This window comes from Mobula birostris, chromosome 19 (genome assembly GCF_030028105.1).
Source record: "Mobula birostris isolate sMobBir1 chromosome 19, sMobBir1.hap1, whole genome shotgun sequence".
Classification (NCBI taxonomy): domain Eukaryota; kingdom Metazoa; phylum Chordata; class Chondrichthyes; order Myliobatiformes; family Myliobatidae; genus Mobula; species Mobula birostris.
Genome location: NC_092388.1, coordinates 8,112,059 through 8,132,258, shown reverse-complemented (window position 1 = coordinate 8,132,258; position 20,200 = coordinate 8,112,059). Strand labels below are relative to the sequence as shown.

Genomic DNA, 20,200 nt, shown 5'->3' with positions numbered 1-20,200 from the left:
AGCCAGAATTCGAGAGCCAAATGTATAGGAGGAGTATTGGACACAACCTTGGCATGACTGAGCTTTTCGGGTGACTTTATTAAGCTCTGCCTTCACTGCCAGTTTTCAGTGTATGGCCACAATATGGCTTGCAAACCAAGATAAAGCATAGATCATTTAGTATCAATGAAAATGGGGCCAGCACCAATTGGTAACTTTATAATTAAAGAATTTGGTAGACACTGATAAGATCTTTCAAAAACCAGAAAATTACATTAATAAGGGTTGATCTAATTTTCAGCACAGCAGAACAGCAGGCCTAAAATTGAAATCAATCAAGAAACTGGAGTTATATATATATGCAATTCACATAGCATATATCATTACTGAGTAAGATATTTCTTACAGATCTCCATACCAGTGATATTAAATAAGTTATTAGACGACATGCAATAAAGGTCATAAGACATAAGAACAAAATTAGGCCATTTGGCCCACTGAGTCTGCTCCACCGTTTCAGCACAGCTGATTTATTATCTCTCTCAACTTCATTCTCTAAAGTTTGCCCCATAACCTCTGATGCCCTTACTAACCAGGAACCTATCAACCTCAGCTTTAAATACACCCAATGACTTGGTCTCCACAGTTATCTGTAGCAATTAATTCCACAGACTCACCACTTGCTAGTTAAAGAAATTCCTCCCCACCTCTGTTCCAAAGGGATGCCCGTCTATTCTGAGGCTGTGCCTTCTGGTCCTACACTCAGCAACACCAGAAACATCCTCCCCAAGTCTACTCGGTTTAGGCCTTTTAGTATTCGACAGATTTCAACGAGACCGTTCCCTCCTCCCGCCATTTCTCTAAACTCCAGCGAGTACAGGCCCAGAACAATCAAACGTTCCTCATCCGTTAACCCTTTCATTCCCAGTATCAGTAGTTCACTGAAAGAGCATATTTCAGTTAATCCACGATCTGAATGTGAATCAATAAAAGGATCAAATTCCCTTTGCTCTAACAATTTGACTAAACACGTGCTTTAGGCTGCTTGATCCATGCAGCTGGTGCTGAATCCAAATGACTTAAGCTCAACGACAGACTGATATGATCACCTGTGACACTGGCTGCTTTACTTTCAGCCTTAGAATGAAGGAACCAGGACTGTTGCTATTTGAAGGTAAATTTGATCCATTTTCGGCATCTGTTTTTTTCAGACAGGGCTCGCTGTTTCTAATGAATGTGATGCTATCTGTACAATTTGGCCACTCTATTGAATACTCCTGTGGAAAACAACAGCTTCTGACAATCACTGTGCACAATCTAAATGACCTTACACCTCAGCTAGCATTATTAAGGATTCCATAGGGTGAAAGGTGCCTGTAGATTCCCCTGCCTCAAACCATGAATGTGCTGAGCTCTCAGCTCAAATCTTGCAAGCAGGTGGATTGATAGGAAAGGCCAATTTCAGAAAGAGAGAGAAAGATAACAGGAAAAGGAATCACGAGCTGTCAAGCTCCAGATAACATTGTCACCCACAATTTCCCTTCTCAGCCATTGAAAGGAAGGAAAATAAATGGAAAGGAAAAATCTTTGAAAAATCCCTTCGGTGGAGCGAAACTTACTCCCAGAAGGAATATAAATCCATTTGTATAAAGCTGATATAAAGTGACACTTTATAAATACCTTTGCATTGGTTGGTGTTTTTGTCTAGGATAGCCTTTGTTGATACGATCTTTCCATATCTGAAAAAGATAAAATGTTAAAAAAATCATTTTATTTCCATTCATTTCAAAAAGGTCTGTTTAAAACCAAATTGTATATAAGATTCTTTTCAAAGTCACTTGGTCCAGATAGGATTTTGATTTGTGTCTATACAGTGGCCAACTCCAGAGGTGGTTCCAAAAATGCCCTATATACCTGTATAATTTTATTTATAACACAAAACTTTGCATTCTGTTTTCCTTTCTACTGCCTTGAAGTGCCTCGAAAATGTATTTAGTCCCCACAACTATTTTGACATCTTAATGTCTAATTTTCTAAATTTAAAAAAATTTGCAGTAGGAATTTTAAGCTAATCTGCAAAGCATCATGCATCATGTCAAATCAAAAGAAAAATTCCAAAACCTGTCAACAATTTACTAAAAGTTAAAAAATAAAATTGCGAGGTTGAAAAGGTATTCATCCCTTTTGTAATTACTATGCTAACTTTCCTCAGCTGCAATATGCAGTATTATGTGTTGGCTGATGTAGAAAACTGGAGGATCACCCGTTTTCAATGAATTCAGAGGAATAAATACCCCCTCTCTCTGCAAGGTCCAACGGAATGGTAGATTTTCAACAGACCAAAACAAAATGAAGACAAAAGAGCATTCAAGACAAGTCAGGGAAATACTAACAGAAGCACAAATCTGGGAAAGGGTACCACATTATCTCAAAGGCACTGAACACATCTTGGAGCTCAGCGCAGGCCATCATGATAAAGTGGAAAAAATATGAAACCATGGCCACACTGCCTAGGTCAGGCCACCACTCAATGCTTAGTCGCTGGAGAAGAATGGCACTTGTAAGAGAGGCTACAGTGCTGCTAACAGTCACACTGATTGAGCTGCAGAAGTCAGTGGCTGCAAATGGAAATGAAATGTATGGCTCCACAATCGCTAAGGCTTTGCACAAAAAGGATACTTATGGATAAGCAGCAAAGCAGCAGCCCTGGCTAAAAAAAAATGATAGCCTTTGTCGTAAAGATTTTGCAAACTGTCACTTAGAAGATACTACAAAAACATGGAAGAAGGTCTTACGGTCAGATGAGACTAAAGTGGAACTTTTTGGCCTCAATACCTAAGCATTGTATGTGGCATAAGTCTAATGTTGCCCATCAGCCAGGTAACACCATACCTACTGGTGGAGATAGTATCATGTTACGGGGATGCTTTTCAACAGCAGAGACTGGAAATCTGGTCAGGGTTGATGGGAAGATGAATGATGTTAAATATAGAGAGATCCTGGATAAAGACCTGCTAGTCTCTGCCAGAAAGCTTAAACTGGAGAGGAAGTTCGTCTTTCAGCAGGACAATGACCCAGAGCACACTGCCAGAGCAACCATGGAGTGGCTTCAAATGAAGAAAATTTATGTCCTTGAGGGGCCCAGTCAGAGTCCTGATCTTAATCCGAACGAATATCTCTGGCAAGACCTCAAGAATGCTGACCACAGGCTCTCCCCCAAATAACCTTGTACAGCCTGAGCAATTTTACAAGGAGGAATGGATAAATCTTGCTTCATCACATTGTGCAAAGGTAATAGGGACTTATCCAAAAAGTCTACTGGCTATAATAGCTGCGAGAGGTTGTTCAATTAAGTACTGAGCAAAAGGGGATGAATACTTTTGAACTGCTGACATTTCAAGTCCTGAATTTTTAGTTTTTCATGCTTTACAATTTTGGGCTCTGCTGTGAAAAAAAAGAGCATGTGATTTCTGCATGTGAAAAAAGAGCTTAGAAAAATAGAGGGTTATGGGTAACACAAGGTAATTTCTAAAGTAAGTACATGTTTGGCACAGCATTGTAGGCCGAAGGGCCTGTATTGTGCTGTAGGTTTTCTATGTTTCTATTTCCAAATAACAACTCTCAGTTAAATTGATCAAAATCCCTGGTTGTAATACTCACTTATGTGAACAAAGGGTTGGGGCCTGAATAGTTTTACAAGGCACTGTATTTATGGAAGGACGTGGAAGCTTACAGAGAGGGTGCAGAGGAGATTTACCAGGATGCTGCCTGGATTAGTGAGAGAATGTGTCTTATGAGAAAAGGCTGAGTGGTTTTTCTCTATGGAGTGAAGGAGGATGAGAGATGACTTGATAGAGGTATATAAGATTATGAGAGGCATAGACAGAGTGAACAACCAACTGCTTTTTCCCAGGACAATAAAGGATAAAACCAGAGGACATCTGTTTAAGGCAGGGGTTCCCAACATTTTTTATGCCATGGGCCAATACCATTAAGCAAAGGATCCATGGAGCCCAGGTTGGGAACTTTAAGGCGAGTGGAGAAAAGTTTAGGGAAAAGTTCAGAGGAAGGTTTCATACACATGGACTGGTGGGTGCCTGGAATACATTCCTGGGAGTGGTGCTAGAGGCTGATACAAAATCTACCCTAGGGGTTCCCAATCTTTTAATGACATGGACCCCTACCATTAACTGAGGGGACTACGGACCCCAGGCTGGGAACTCTGACTTAAGAGATTCTCAGATAGGTACATGGATGTAAGGAAAATGGATGTTAAGGGCTACGATGGAGAAAAAGATCAGACTGTCTGTGGAGTATGTTTATATAAGTTGGTACAACAACGTGAAGGGTGCCTACTGTGTTCTAACTCAGTGGGTCAGGCAGCAGCTGCAGAGAAAAATGGATAGTCAACAATTCAAGTCTGCAGCCTGGTAGCCAACTAATTACATCCCTCCCACCGGGAACGTGACCCACTCATCAAGGTCATGTTCTCCATCTGATTCTTCAAAATCTTTCTTTCCCCACCCTCAAGTCATCTCTTTTTTTGGAAACTGGATTTATTTTCCACTGTGTGCAGCTTGTGAATTACGGTATTTTGCTGCAGCAAGCCTTTTAAGAAAAAACTTTATTTGCCGACTGTGCACAGCAATTTAAACTGTTTATCTACTGTGCAGTGCAATTTAATGCACTTTAAAAATAAGAGAAAGATGTCAAAGTCTCTTTGTCTTAATGTCTAATAAAGCTACCTGGAAGCCAGTTGAAAGAAGCCGAGACTGACAGCAGCCTCCTTTCCCTTCCTCCAAGTGTAAACATCTTGCATTTTCCCAACCATGACAAAAAGCAAACACATCACCACAGGATTCAATGACCCTATAAATCTCAACATTAGTCTCCTCTCACTGCTCCCAATAGGTTTTAGCCTACTTAAGCCTTGGTATGAATTTCAGACCACGTCTTGTATAAAACTCACAGAACATAATACACCTTCATCATTATACTGGAGTGTTCATTTAAATTATTTGTTTAAATTTAGGCATCAAGTCCAAACACAATCTTTCAGCAGTGTAGTGGGTTACAATGCGAGTGATTGGTGTTCAATTCCCCCCGCTGTCTCTAAGGAGTCTGTACTTTCTCCTCATGACCCCATGGGCTTCTTCCTGCTGCTCCGGTTTCCTCTCACAGTCCAAAGACGTACAGGTTAGGGTTAATAAGTTGTGCGTATGCTACGCTTGCACCAAAAGCATGGAATACTTGTGCGCTGCCCACAGCACATCTTCAAATTTAGAGTTATTTTTCCCATCTACATCAAAACATACAGTGAAATGCACTGCTTGCATTAACAACCTACACCGAAACGTGTGCTGGGGGCAGCCCACAAATATCGCCATACATTGCAGTGCCAACATAGCACGCCCACAATGCTCGGAAGAACAATATCACTTGCCTCATTGTTGACATGTTTCCACAACCTATGGACTCACTTTCAAGGACTCTTCATCTCATGTTTTCAATAATTATTTCTTATATATATTTTATTATTATTCATTTTTTTTTACTTACACAGTTTGTTGTCTTTTGTGCACTGGCTGGATGCCCAAGCTGGTGCGGTCTTTCATCTATTCTATTATGGTCATTATTCTATTGTGGATTTATTGAGTATGCCCACAAGAAAATGAATCTCAGGGTTCTATGTAGTGACATATATGTACTTTGAAAATAAATTTACTTTGAACTTCGAAGTTTTAAACCGAACAAATCAAGTGACAAAGCAATAACTGCAAAACAATTCCTCCCTCCCTCCCTCCCACCAACATACACAGACAGCTAACCCCAGGACAGGCCACCTTCTTCGGCCTCCAGTCGAATGGTGGATTCACAGACACTGAGCCTTGGACTGTATTGGCTGCTGACACGAACAACACATTTCACTGGATGTCTTGATGTACATGTGACAAATAAAGCTAGTCTTTATCTTTAAAACAGCCACTGTAAATGGGCAATCCCTCAGGACTTCTGCAGAGGACCCCCATCCATTGCTTTAACCACAAAGGTATTGCATCTACAGTAAAGAAAGGTTTCTGGCCACCAGAAACCTGATGAGGCCATTATTTACTGCCTGGCGGTGAGTGGAAATGAATGCACTTATTTCAGGGGATTCTATGTACTCCTCATTCTGTGGAATCATTTTCCTTTCTGATTACTACACTGCATCCTCTTGCTCCTTGTTAACTTTGAATGTAAATTAGAATATTGTCTATATGCTTCTATGGAGTGGAATCATGGTCCACCTACAGCAACCATCTGAAAATCCTGGAACAATACCACCAAAGATCCTTACAAAAGATTTTCAGGATCATCTGGAAGAACAGATGCACTAACACCAGCAGTACTGTATTAAGAGTTTTAAATGTATTAAGAATTTGTTGTGGTGTGTTGGTGAGACATGCAACAAAAACAGCATTCAACACTTATAAAGAATTGTTCAAAAATCAAATTAGAAGTACAAATATGGAATAAAATGTGCATATTTACATATAAACATTTGTAAATACCAGTAGGTATTTACAGTGTAAAGAGTGTTATAAAAAGTGGTTTCAAGTGTCTACAGGGATAATAGATATAGAGGTGGGAGGGGCTGACTGGAATGGTTGATCAAATTAACTGCCAAGGGGAAAAAACTTTTAAGATGGCATGAATTTTTTTTTTATTTTAATAGCCTTATAGAGACTTGCAAACTCCCAAAAATCAGGCAAATCATTCATTGACTGCCAAGTCCAGCCAGTTCTCGACTCTTTTCAAGATCCAAGAATCCCACATTTTCAAATATCGCATCCCTCAATCCCAATACTCGGTTCTTGGTATGTCACACAAGGTGACATGGCTATAATTAACGTTCTATTCAATTTGTGTATATATGTATATATATATATATATATATATTTATATATACTGAAAAAGATCTCTTCTTTAGCACATTGGTTGTTGTAGGTCAGTCTAGTCTGTATTCTTAAGAGTTGCATGAGTTTGCATTTAATCAGAGGTACTATTTAATTGCATGTCTTATTGTTTAATTAGAGCACAGGCTCTTTAAAATCTACTTCCCTCTTTAACCAAATGTAAGACTTGCACACTTGCTTCAGTGAAGTACTTCCTTTATCTCTTATGATAGCAACATACCGCAGAAATATCGATACCCAGGAACAGAAAAGTCTACACAAAGTGGTGGATACAGACTTGCCCATCACAGGCAAAGCCATCCTATCACTAAGCACATTTCCATGGAGTGCTATCACAAGGGAGCAGCATCCATCATCAAGGACGTCCACCATCCAGACTATGCTCTCTTCTCTCTAATACCATCAGGCAGGAAGTACAAAAGCCTTAGGTCCCACCTGTTTAGGAACAGTTACTATCCATCAACCATCAGGCTCCTGAACAGGCATGCATGGATAGTTTCACTCACCTCAACTCTGATACCACAGCCTACGGACTCAATTTCAGAGACTCTGCAAGTCATGTTTCCTATATATATATATATATATATATGTATATATAGGAATATATACACATACAGATATACATACACATTTTCTCTCTCACACACACACACACACACACATATATATATATATATATATATATATATATACAGTTTGCGCAAAAGAAACACACACACATATATTTTTTCTCACCCCTTATGAATGGTGTGTGCATGTGTACTTCTCCCTACTAGGGTCCTGGGAGCTTGAGAGTTTGGTGCTGTATCCTTGCTGTTCTGACAGTTCCATCTTCTGGACCAGATCTCAGATGTTGTTCCTGGTATTTGTTGGAGCCACTCTCCCAGTCCAGGTGTCAAAGCTCCAAGTGCTCCTATCACCACCGGGATTACCCTGGATTTAACCTTCCACATCCTTTCTATCTGCTCTTTCTGCCCTGGTATTTCTCCAGCTTCTCAAATTCTTCCTACCTGATATTACAGTCATTCAGGATTGCGACATCTATTACTATAGCTTTCTTCTGTTGCTTGTCCAGTATTACTATCTCTGGTCGGTTGGTCAGCACCTGCTTATCAATCCGTGTTTGGAAGTCCCACAGGATCTCAGCTCTGTCATTCTCTACTACCTTCTTGGGTGTTTCCCATTTGGACTTGGGATTTGTCCAATCTATACTTATTCTTCTCCATCGATGCTGCCTGACTTACTGAGTTCCTCCAGCAATTGTACATGTTGCTTTGGATTTCCAGCATCTGTAGATTTTCATGTGTTTGAAACAAATCCTCAATTTATTCCACAAATAAGCAAAATTCTCTTTAAGATACAGCTGCAGTGTTGCTGAGTACATTTGCTTTGTTAACCTCTTAATACGATTACATTTTCTAATTTCTAATATCAATTGATGTATATCCTCTGCACATATACAGATGAGCACATGCATGCAAGCTTACTTCTTGTATGACGCACATTCACTGTGGTAGAATGCTAATAATCCCTTGTTTACTTTGCTTAGCTGGGTTTTTGCACTTAATGCATGTGTGGGTCAGCCTGATATTGTACATTTGGCAAGCAGATTGTGCAGAGCAGCAAGAGAATGCAGCTCTTTAATCAAGAAACTGAAGAGGCATGCAACATTATATTCAAAGAAATGGGAAAAGATGAAAGCGGTTTTGTAAATCTTCAGGACAATCACACACAGAAGTAAGTTATAAAATGGAACTGGCCGATTTTCATAAGAAAGGACCTTATTTTGTTTATGTTATGGTTCCAGCTATATTGCCAAATTTTGGAAACTGGCCTCAATGTTGTTACTTAGGATGAAGATGTTAAAGAAGAGCCAGACAGTTTGGCTGGATGGTTGAGAACAAGAAATAAAGCAGGAGATGATCCCAGCAACACACACAAAATGCTGATGGAACTCAGCAGGCTAGGCAGCATTTATGGAAAAAAGTAATCAGTCAGCGTTTGGGGCCAAGACACTTCATCAGGACTGGAAAAAAAGAGATTAGAAGTCAGAGCAAAGGAAGATCCGAGGACAAGCCACCTTTGGCCTTCAGCAGACTTGTGGTTTTGCAGACAGAGGGATCCGACTTCCCCAGCCAAAGCAGTTGTGGATCTAGTTTGCCAATTTGTCTGAAATTCATTCTCGGTATCAACAGACCCAAGAATATCACACTCCTCTCTGGCTTTGCTGATCACTATGTGGCGAAGAACGTGGGGGCCATTCGATGTTAGGCTGCATTTTAATGTGGAACATGCTGTAGAACAGTACAGGCCCTTCAACCCATGATGTTGTGCCAACCCTTTTACTTACTTTAAGATCAATCCAACCCTTCCCTCTCACGTAGATCTCCATTTTCCTTTCATCCACGTGCCTACCTTAGGAACTCTTAAAAGCCTCTACCACCAGGCCTGGCAGCACATTCCATGTACCTACCACACTCTGTGTCAAAAAACTACTTCTTGACATCCGCCTCCCCCCCACCTATATTTTCCTCCAAACACTTTAAAGTTACGCCTCCCTTATATTAACCAATCTGTCATGGGAAATTGTCTTGGGCTTTCTACTCGATCTATGCTCCTCATCATCATATACACCTTTATCAAGTTGCACCTCATTCTCCTTCATTCCAAAGAGAAATATAAGCCATTTTGTCATGGAATTCCCCATTTTTAACTCTTGGCATATACTCAGTGGCTACTTTATTAAGTATGCCTGTACATCTGCTTGTTAATGCAAATATCAAATCAGCTAATCAGGTGGCAGCAACTCAGTGCATAAAAGCATGCAGAAATGGTCAACAGGCTCAATTGCTGTTCAGGTCAAACATCAGAATGGGGAAGAGATCTGGTCTAAGTGACTTGGGCCAAGGAAGGATTGCTGTTGCCAGACAGGGTGGCTTGAGTATCTCAGAAACTGTGGATCTCCTGTGATTTTCACACATACCAGTCTCTAGAGTTTATAGGGAATGGCGTGAAGAACAAAACCATCCAGTGAGTAACAGTTCTATGGACAAAAACACCTTGTTAATGAGAGCAGTCAGAGGAGATTGGCCAGGCTGGTTCAAGCTGACAGGAAGATGACAGTAACTCAAATACCCACGCATTACAACAGTGGTGTGCAGAAGAGCATCTCTGAATGCACAACACTTTGAACCCTGAAGTGGTTGGGCTACAGCAGCAGAAGACCATGAACATACACTCAGTGGCCACTTTACTAAGTACAGAGTGTATCTAATAAAGTGACCACCAAGTATATACCAAGATAATCAATCAGAGCTGATGCATAGTTGGTGCTGAATACAGCTGATAATTCAGTTCCATTGCCAAGCGGAAGGGAATTATCAACCAGGTTTCTTGTCTCTAGATCACAGATTTTTGCTGGCTAAGGCTGCAAATTCCATACTCATCTCCCAGTTGCCTTTCGCACACTTGAGGAACAGCTGAGGGATTCAAGGTCACAATACCATAATAGCTCAGTCAATGAATCAGTGTCTTGGAATAGATTGCCTTAAGAATCCCACAGTTTCTTTGTCACATTGACCAGAGCAGACAGATCACAGCAAGTGGCAGTTCCTTCATGAACAACTTTTTTTTTCTCTCTTTTATGAACTTAGGAGCATTAGCACCAAGCAGGATTTGTGATGGAAGGGGGATTGCTCACTTTTATCAGTAAAATCGGTAAAAGTTATTCAAGATTGCTTATTGTCATTCTTCAGTACATGAGTGTAGAGGAAAACAAAATGATTGTTACTCCAGATCCGATGCAGCATAAAAATACACAATAAGCATAAAGAACACAATGAATATAAATATAAAAAGAATCCTATAAAACACAATGTACAAATAATTATTAAATACATAGACTGTCCATGAAATGGCACTACGTGATGTTTATGTAATAGTTTGTGGGGAAAAATATTTCAAATTGTTTATTGTCATTCTTCAGTAGATGAGTGTAAAGGAGAACTAAGTGATTCTTGCTGTGCATTTAATGTAGCATTAACAACACAATAAATACAATATAAAAGCAATCCTTTAAAACACAATGCAGGAATATCTGTACATAAGGTGACTGGAGATGATAAAGTGAAAAGCCACTTGGCAAAGAGGAACTCTTTGAGGTAGCAACAGGGTATATGAGAACCAAATTGAACAGCTGTAGAGTCATAGAAAAGTCAAGCACAGAAACTGGCCCTTTGGCCCATCTAGTCTGTGCCAAACTAGCTAAACTGGCCCTTTGGCCCATCTAGTCTGTGCCAAACTATCTGAACTGCCTACTCCCATTGACCTGTCCTGGGGCCATAGCCCTCCATATCCCTACTATCCATGTACCTATCTAAACTTCTCTTAAATGGTGAAATCGAGCTTGCACATACCACTTGTGCTGGTAGCTCATTCCACACTCTCACCATCCTCTGAATGAAGAAGTTTCCCCTCATCTTCCCCTTAAACTTTTCATCTTTCACCCTTAACCCATGACCTCTAGTTGTTGTCCTACCCAACCTCAGGAGGAAAATACCTGCTTACATTTACCCTATCTATACGCCCATAATATTGTATAGCTCTATAAAATCTTCTCTCAATCTTCTACATTTTATGATAGTGACTGCGTTGGTGCATGTAAAGTGTGAAAAGTGACTCTGCACAGGGGTGAAAGGTGTCGAGGGGCTGTGGAAATGAGTGGCTGATATGGGTGTAGTCGTGGAGGGATAGGTGAAGGTGTTGATCAAAGACAAGAAAATCTGCAGATGTTGGAAATCCAAAGCAACACACACAAAATGCTGGAGGAACTCGGCAGGCCAGGCAGCATCTATGGAAAAGAGTAAACAGTTGACGTTTCAGGTTAAGACCCTTCATCATGACTGGAAAAAAAAGATGCTAAGTTAGAGCAAGAAGGTGGGGAGAGGGGAGGAGGTAATACAAGGTGGTGGGTGATAGGTGAAACTAGGAGAAGGAGAGGGGTGAAGTAAAGAGCTGGGAGGTTGACAGGTGAAAGAACTGGAAGCCATATGGCACAAGATGGCGGCAAAGCCATGTCTCCAGGAAGGATATGTGGCTGGGGTAGCGGGTTTGGCTGAGCACATGGTCCAAGAGTCCGAGGGCAGCAGAGATCACAGACATGATTTCACTGAACTCCCTTTGAAAGGGAGATTTAAACTTCTTCAGGGCAGGTGTTGATCAGCCTGCCAGCTTGGAGGTTATATGTGTAAATTGATAAATGAAAGGCAGTCCCTACCATTGAGTATAAAAACAAAATGGAGATTTTTGTTTGATATGAAAGGCCACATGATATTTACTCTGTACTGCAACTATTCCACAGTTCTCACAGCATAACCTGAAATTAAGATAAGTATCTTACTTGTTTTTGGATTTTACAAAAATATTTTCATTGTGTGTTTGCCAAGAACTTGTTCTAAGTCAATAAAAAGAACACTTTAGTCTATAATTAATTGTGTAGTCTAATCATAATTGGACCCATACACAAGACAGCTTTTCTGTATAGTGTTAGATAATAAATAATGTTTATATTTGGCTTATCATATTTCCCTGCTTTACTTTAAATATACTTTTTGCAGTTCCCCTTGGAGCTCAAAGAGCTAGACTGCAGTACAGAATTCAATATTACTACGTCAATGAAACGAATCACGATTGTTACTAAACTTTAAAGTTTAGGACGTTTTAGAGCACAGGAGATTTGGCAGGATGCTGCCTGAATTAGGAAGAACAGGCCTAATTTCTCCAGTCTCCCAGCAGAACTGTACTGCTACATCCCAGGAAAGTCTCCCCTACACCCTCTCCAGCAATGATGCACACTTGCACACACTATCCCAGCTGACGACGGGCTAACTTTTTATAAAGATGGAACATAACCACCCAACCTCTGTATTCAATGCTCTAACCAATGAAGGCCAGTGATATGCAGGAATATGCTTCCATTCCACCTGAAGCTTCCTCTGTTCCCACCATCAACGATATGATGCCCTCCTGTTCCTCAATACTCCCCAAGATCTCATACATCCTTAGATACACCATAGCTTCATTAGTCCTCCCAATGTGCATCACATTATTTTGTTTGTATTAACCTCCATCTGACATTTTTCAGCTTATTTCACTGATATCTCTCTGCAGCTTAACAGTACCTTCCACATTATCAACAATTTTGCCAGTCTCTTTATCACCTGCAAATTTACTGATTGCTCCTCCCACGTCAACACCCCAAGTTATTCGTGTAGGTTACAAACAACAAGTGCCCCAGGGCACCCATTCACAAAACAGTCCTCCACCAACTTTCTCTGTCAGATTCAGATTTACTGATCACATGTACGTCAAAACATACACTGAAGTGCATTGATTGCATTAATAACCAGGATGTGCTGGGGACAGGCCTGCAAGTGTCACATAGATTCCAGTGCCAACGTGGCACATTCACAATGCTCAGCAAAACAACACGGAACATAACTAGCAATAAAAGAACAACAGTGAAAAGAGCATTCCTCCTCCATCCTACACACTCACCTGTGCACATACACAATCCTCTAATCCGAGGACAGGCTGGCTTTGGCTTCAGGCCTCCAGCGCACTCATGGACGTGCAGGCAGTGGGCCTTAGCATTCCCAGCCAAGACGATTTTGGAGCCGGTTTGCCAATCTGCCTGAAATGCATTCTTGATACCAACAGACCAAAGCATATCACACTCTCTCTGGTTTTGCTGATCACCGAAATACCGAAACAAAGCACTCACTTAGCACCCAACACATTTCCATTGGCTCCAGATATGAAACCCCTCCCTTGTCCTTGAGTGGTCCTACCCTCTCTCTGATTAACTTCTTTTGTCACTCTACCCACTCCCTGATTAACCCCGTAGTGGTCCTACACTCTCCCTGATTAACCCTGTAGTGGTCCTACCCTCTCCCTGATTAACTCCTGCAGTGGCCTTATCCTCTCCGATTAACCCCTGCAGTAGTCCTACCCTCTTCCTGATTAACTGCTGCAGTGTTCCTATCCTCTCTCTGATTAACCACTTGTTTTGATCTATGTATAAAATCCCTTTGATCTTTAATCCAACTCACCAAGGAAATTTCGTTACCAATTCTATACCTTTTAACCCCCTGTCACTCATTGGCTATGAAACATAAAAAGCCGATCAGTGACTGTAGGAGGAAGAAATCATTGGCCAATAAGCCAGTCCTTATTAGAGAAAAACAGTATTCAAAGTTAATTTATTATCAAAGTACATGGTGTATATGTGACCATATACAACCCTGAGCTTAATTTTCTTGTAGGCACACTCAATAAATCCAGAATACACTATGAACCGTAACAGAATCAAGGAAAGACCGAACCAATTTGTGCACTTAACCAGTGTATGAAAGACAACAAACAGGCAGGAGTTGATATGCTTCATCACCAACCCCTGAAAACACTTCATCATGGAGATGTACAGTATGTGCTACTGGATGATAGTCATTGACTATTGGAGAGGGTCAGTAGCTTTAAATTCCTTGGCATTACCATATCGGAGGATCTGTTCTGGGACCAGCGTAGAACATAGAACATAGAACATAGAAAATAGGTGCAGGAGTAGGCCATTCGGCCCTTCGAGCCTGCACTGCTATTCAGTATGATCATGGCTGATCATCCAACTCAGAACCCTGTACCAGCCTTCCCCCCATACCCCCTGATCCCTTTAGCCACAAGGGCCATATCTAACTCCCTCTTAAATATAGCCAATGAACTGGCCTCAACTGTTTCCTGTGGCAAAGAATTCCACAGATTCACCACTCTCTGTGTGAAGAAGTTTTTCCTAATCTCCGTTCTAAAAGGCTTCCCCTTTATCCCCAAACTGTGACCCCTCGTTCTGGACATCCCCAACATCGGGAACAATCTTCCTGCATCTAGCCTGTCCAATCCCTTTAGGATTTGATATGTTTCAATAAGATCCCCCCTCAATCTTCTAAATTCCAACGAGTATAAGCCTAGTCAATCCAGTCTTTCATCATATGAAAGTCCTGCCATCCCAGGAATCAATCTGGTGAACCTTCTTTGTACTCCCTCTATGGCAAGAATGTCTTTCCTCAGATTAGGGGACCAAAACTGCACACAATACTCCAGGTGTGGTCTCACCAAGGCCTTGTACAACTGCAGTAGTACCTCCCTGCTCCTATACTCGAATCCTCTTGCTATGAATGCCAGCATACCATTAGCCTTTTTCACCGCCTGCTGCACCTGCATGCCCACTTTCAATGACTGGTGTATAATGACACCCAGGTCTCGTTGCACCTCCCCTCTTCCTAATCGGCCACCATTCAGATAATAATCTGTTTTCCTGTTTTTGCCACCAAAGTGGATAACCTCACATTTATCCACATTAAATTGCATCTGTCATGAATTTGCCCACTCACCTAACCTATCCAAGTCACCCTGCATCCTCTTAGCATCCTCCTCACAGCAAACACTGCCGCCCAGCTTCGTGTCATCCGCAAACTTGGAAATGCTGCATTTAATTCCCTCATCTAAGTCATTAATATATATTATAAGCAACTGGGGTCCCAGCACTGAGCCTTGCGGTAACCCACTAGTCACTGCCTGCCATTCTGAAAAGGTCCCGTTTATTCCCACTCTTTGCTTCCTGTCTGCCAACCAATTTTCTATCCATATCAATACCTTACCCCCAATATCGTGTGCTTTAAGTTTGCACACTAATCTCCTGTGTGGGACCTTGTCAAAAGCCTTTTGAAAATCCAAATATACCACATCCACTGGTTCTCCCCTATCCACTCTACTAGTTACATCCTCAAAAAATTCTATGAGGTTCGTCAGACATGATTTTCCTTTCACAAATCCATGCTGACTTTGTCCGATGATTTCACCGCTTTCCAAGTGTGCTGTTACGACATCTTTGATAACTGACTCTAGCATTTTCCCCATCACCGATGTCAGGCTAACCGGTCTATAATTCCCTGGTTTCTCTCTTCCTCCTTTTTTAAAAAGTGGGGTTACATTAGCCACCCTCCAATCCTCAGGAACTAGTCCAGAATCTAAAGAGTTTTGAAAAATTATCACTAATGCATCCACTATTTCTTGGGCTACTTCCTTAAGCACTCTGGGATGCAGACCATCTGGCCCTGGGGATTTATCTGCCTTTAATTCCTTCAATTTACCTAACACCACTTCCCTACTAACATGTATTTCTCTCAGTTCCTCTATCTCACTGGACCCTCGGTCCCCTACTATTTCTGAAAGATTATTTAGTGAAGACAGAACCAAAGTAGTTATTCAATTGGTCTGCCATGTCCTTGCTCCCCATAATCAATTCACCTGTTTCTGTCTGTAGGGGACCTACATTTCTCTTAACCAATCTTTTTCTTTTCACATATCTATAAAAGCTTTTACAGTCAGTTTTTATGTTCCCTGCCAGTTTTCTCTCATAATCTTTTTTCCCCTTCCTAATTAAGCCCTTTGTTCTCCTCTGCTGGACTCTGAATTTCTCCCAGTCCTCAGGTGAGCCACTTTTTCTGGCTGATTTGTATGCTTCTTCTTTGGAATTGATACTATCCCGAATTTCCCTTGTCAGCCACGGGTGCACTACCTTCCTTGATTTATTCTTTTGCCAAACTGGGATGAACAATTGTTGTAGTTCATCCATGCGATCTTTAAATGCTTGCCATTGCATATCCACCGTCAACCCTTTAAGTGTCATTTGCCAGTCTATCTTAGCTAATTCCCGTCTCATACCTTCAAAGTTACCCTTCTTTAAGTTCAGAACCTTTGTTTCTGAATTAACTATGTCACTCTCCATCTTAATGAAGAATTCCACCATATTATGGTCACTCTTACCCAAGGGGCCTCTCACGACAAGATTGCTAATTAACCCTTCATCATTGCTCAACACCCAGTCTGGAATAGCCTGCTCTCTAGTTGGTTCCTCGACATGTTGGTTCAAAAAACCATCCCGCATACATTCCAAGAAATCCTCTTCCTCAGCACCCTTACCAATTTGGTTCACCCAATCTATATGTAGATTGAAGTCACCCATTATAAGTGCTGTTCCTTTATTGCACACATTTCTAATTTCCTGTTTAATGCCACCCCAACCTCATTACTACTGTTAGGTGGCCTGTACACAACTCCCACCAGCGTTTTCTGCCCCTTAGTATTATGCAGCTCTACCCATATCGATTCCACATCCTCCCAGCTAATGTCCTTTCTTTCTATTGCGTTAATCTCCTCTCTAACCAGCAATGCTACCCCACCTCCTTTTCTTTCATGTCTATCCCTCCTGAATATTGAATATCCCTGAACGTTGAGCTCCCATCCCTGGTCACCCTGGAGCCATGTCTCTGTGATCCCAACTATATCATAATCATTAATAACAATCTGCACTTTTAACTCATCCACCTTGTTACGAATGCTCCTTGCATTGACACACAAAGCCTTCAGGCGCTCTTTTACAACACTCTTCGCCCTTATACAATTATGTTGAAAAGTGGCCCTTTTTGATTTTTGCCCTGGATTTGCCGGCCTGCCACTTTTACTTTTCACCTTACTACTTTTTGCTTCTACCTTCATTTTACACCCTCCGTCTCCCTGCACTTGTTCCCATCCCCCTGTTGTGAACTAACCTCCTCTCTCCTAGTCTCTTTAATTTGATTCCCACCCCCCAACCATTCTAGTTTAAAGTCATCTCAGTAGTCCTCGCAAATCTCCTCGCCAGGATAATGGTCCCCCTAGGATTCAAGTGTAACCCGTCCTTTTTGAACAGGTCATACCTGCGCCAAAAGAGGTCCCAATGATCCAAAAACTTGAATCCCTGCCCTCTGCTCCAATCCCTCAGCCACGCATTTATCCTCCATCTCATCGCATTCCTACTCTCACTGTCACATGGCACAGGCAGTAATCCCGAGATTACTACTGTTGCGGTCCTTTTTCTCAACTCCCTTCCTAACTTCCTATATTCTCCTTTCAGGACCTCTTCCCTTTTCCTACCTATGTCATTGGTACCTATATGTACCACGACCTCTGGCTCCTCTCCCTCCCACTTCAGGATATCTTGGACACAATCAGAAATATCCTGGACCATGGCACCAGGGAGGCAAACTACCATCCGGGTCTCTGGACTGTGTCCACAGAATCGCCTATCTGACCCCCTTACTATCGAGTCCCCTATTACAACTGCCCTCCTCTTCCTTTCCCTACCCTTCTGAGCTACAGGGCCGGACTCTGTGCCGGAGGCACGGCCACTGTCGCTTCCCCCAGGTAAGCTGTCCCCCCCAACAGTACTCAAACAGGAGTACCTATTGTCAAGGAGCACAGCCACCGGAGTACTCTCTATTACCTGACTCTTCCCCTTCCCACTCCTAACCGTGACCCACTTGTCTGCCTCCCGTGGCCCTGGTGTGACCACCTGCCTGTAACTCCTCTCTATCAACTCCTCACTCTCCCTGACCAGACGAAGGTCATCGAGCTGCAGCTCCAGTTCCCTAACGCGGTCCCTTAGGAGCTGCATCTTGGCGCACCTGGCGCAGATGTGGACGTCTGGGAGGCTTGGAGACTCCAGGGCCTCCCACATCCGGCACTGAGAACAACAAACTGCCCTCACACTCATACTGCCCCCTCCTCAAATAACAACAAAAAATGAATACCAAACCTTCCTCGCCTCGCCTGTTTCCGCCTAAGCCCGTTAAGCCAAGGCCCTTAAGCCTTCACTCTGCTCCCGGCTCACTCCGCCACCCGCAAACTACGCTACCCGCTGTATGATGCTCTGTTCCTTTTAAATCTTCCGCGCTTCACCATCCGACATCACACGCCTGCGCAGCCCCGCCTCTCTGAACGCCGATGGAAAAAAAATGAAAAATTCAAAAATGGCTTCCTCCGCACTCCCGCTCAGATTCTCAGACTTCCTCCTTCAAATTAAACCCAAAGCAGGATTTCTGTCATCTTAAATCTTCCATGCTTCACTGCCCGACGTCACACGCCTGCGCAGTCCCGCCTCTCTGAACACTGATGGAAAAAAAACTGAAAAATTCATAAATGGCTTCCTCCGCACTCCCGCTCCGATTGTCAGACTTCCTTCTTCGAATGTTAAGTGACATCACAAAGAAGGCACAGCAGTGCTTGTACTTTTTTGGAAGTTGTTTGTGTAGATTTCGCATGCCATCAACAACTTTGACAAACCTTTACAGATGCAGAGAGGGGATTACCATGACTGGTTGCATCATGGCCTGGTATGAAACACTAGCTCCCAAGAATGGAAAAGGCAACAGAAGGTGGTGGAGAGACACCAGTCCATCACAGACAAAGACCATCCTACATTTACATGGAGTGCTGTCTGAAGAAAGCAGCATCCATCATCAACGACCTTCCCACCCCATCCAAGCCACGTCCTCTTCATGCTACTACCATTGAACAGGAGAAGCAGAAGCCTTATGCTCCACACCACCATGTGCAGGAACAGTTATTACCCTACGACCATCAGGCTTCTGAACCAGCATGGATAATATCACTCACCTCAACTCCGAACTGATTCGATGACTAACAGGCTCACCTTCAAGGATGATTTACAATTTATGTTCTCAATATTATTTTTTATTTGTACAATTTGTTTTCTTTTGCACAGTTTTTGTCTATGTATAATTTTTCATAAAATGCTGTTGTATTTCTTTTTACCCTATAAATGCTTGCAAGAAAATGAATATCAAGGTAGCATATAGTAACATATACAGTATATACATTAATATATTTACGTTGAACTAAGTATCATTTCTCTCCTTAAATTCCCTGTCTAATTTCAGCATTCTAATCTTTACATAACTTTCTTTTGCTTTTTAACCATTGTTCTCTGAAAATAACAATGCAAGACCAGCCTATAAAACAGTTCTCCCATTTTCAGAACAATTTCTTTGACACTTTTGCATGCACATATATAGAACTACGATGTCACAGCACTATTATTTGGACTAGATTGATGTTCTGAACATCCAATGGTGTAGAATCCAAGACAGTCCAAAAAGTGCATTTTCAATTCTGGATCAGATTAGAGTCTTAAAACACTACAGCACAGTAGTAAGCCCTTCGGCCCATCAAGTCTATGCTAATCCATTCATCTGCCTAGTCCTATCTACCCACACCTAGTCCATAGTCCTCCATATCCCCGCCATTCATGTACCTACCCAAACATTTATTAAATATTACGATTGTACTAATCAACTAGCTTCAAAACCTGTGAC

General features: G+C 41.8%; 1 protein-coding gene across 7 annotated transcripts in view; it reads right to left on the bottom strand.

Annotated features, from left to right (window-relative positions):
• Positions 1-20,200, bottom strand: part of LOC140212421 (RNA-binding motif, single-stranded-interacting protein 3) — a 1,294,896-nt gene that overhangs the window by 439,115 nt on the left and 835,581 nt on the right. For all 7 annotated transcript variants that reach the window (XM_072283183.1, XM_072283184.1, XM_072283188.1 and 4 more), the window contains one exon: positions 1,660-1,718. In XM_072283183.1, coding sequence (XP_072139284.1) covers positions 1,660-1,718 — 59 coding nt within the window. The remainder of the gene's footprint in view (positions 1-1,659; positions 1,719-20,200) is intronic.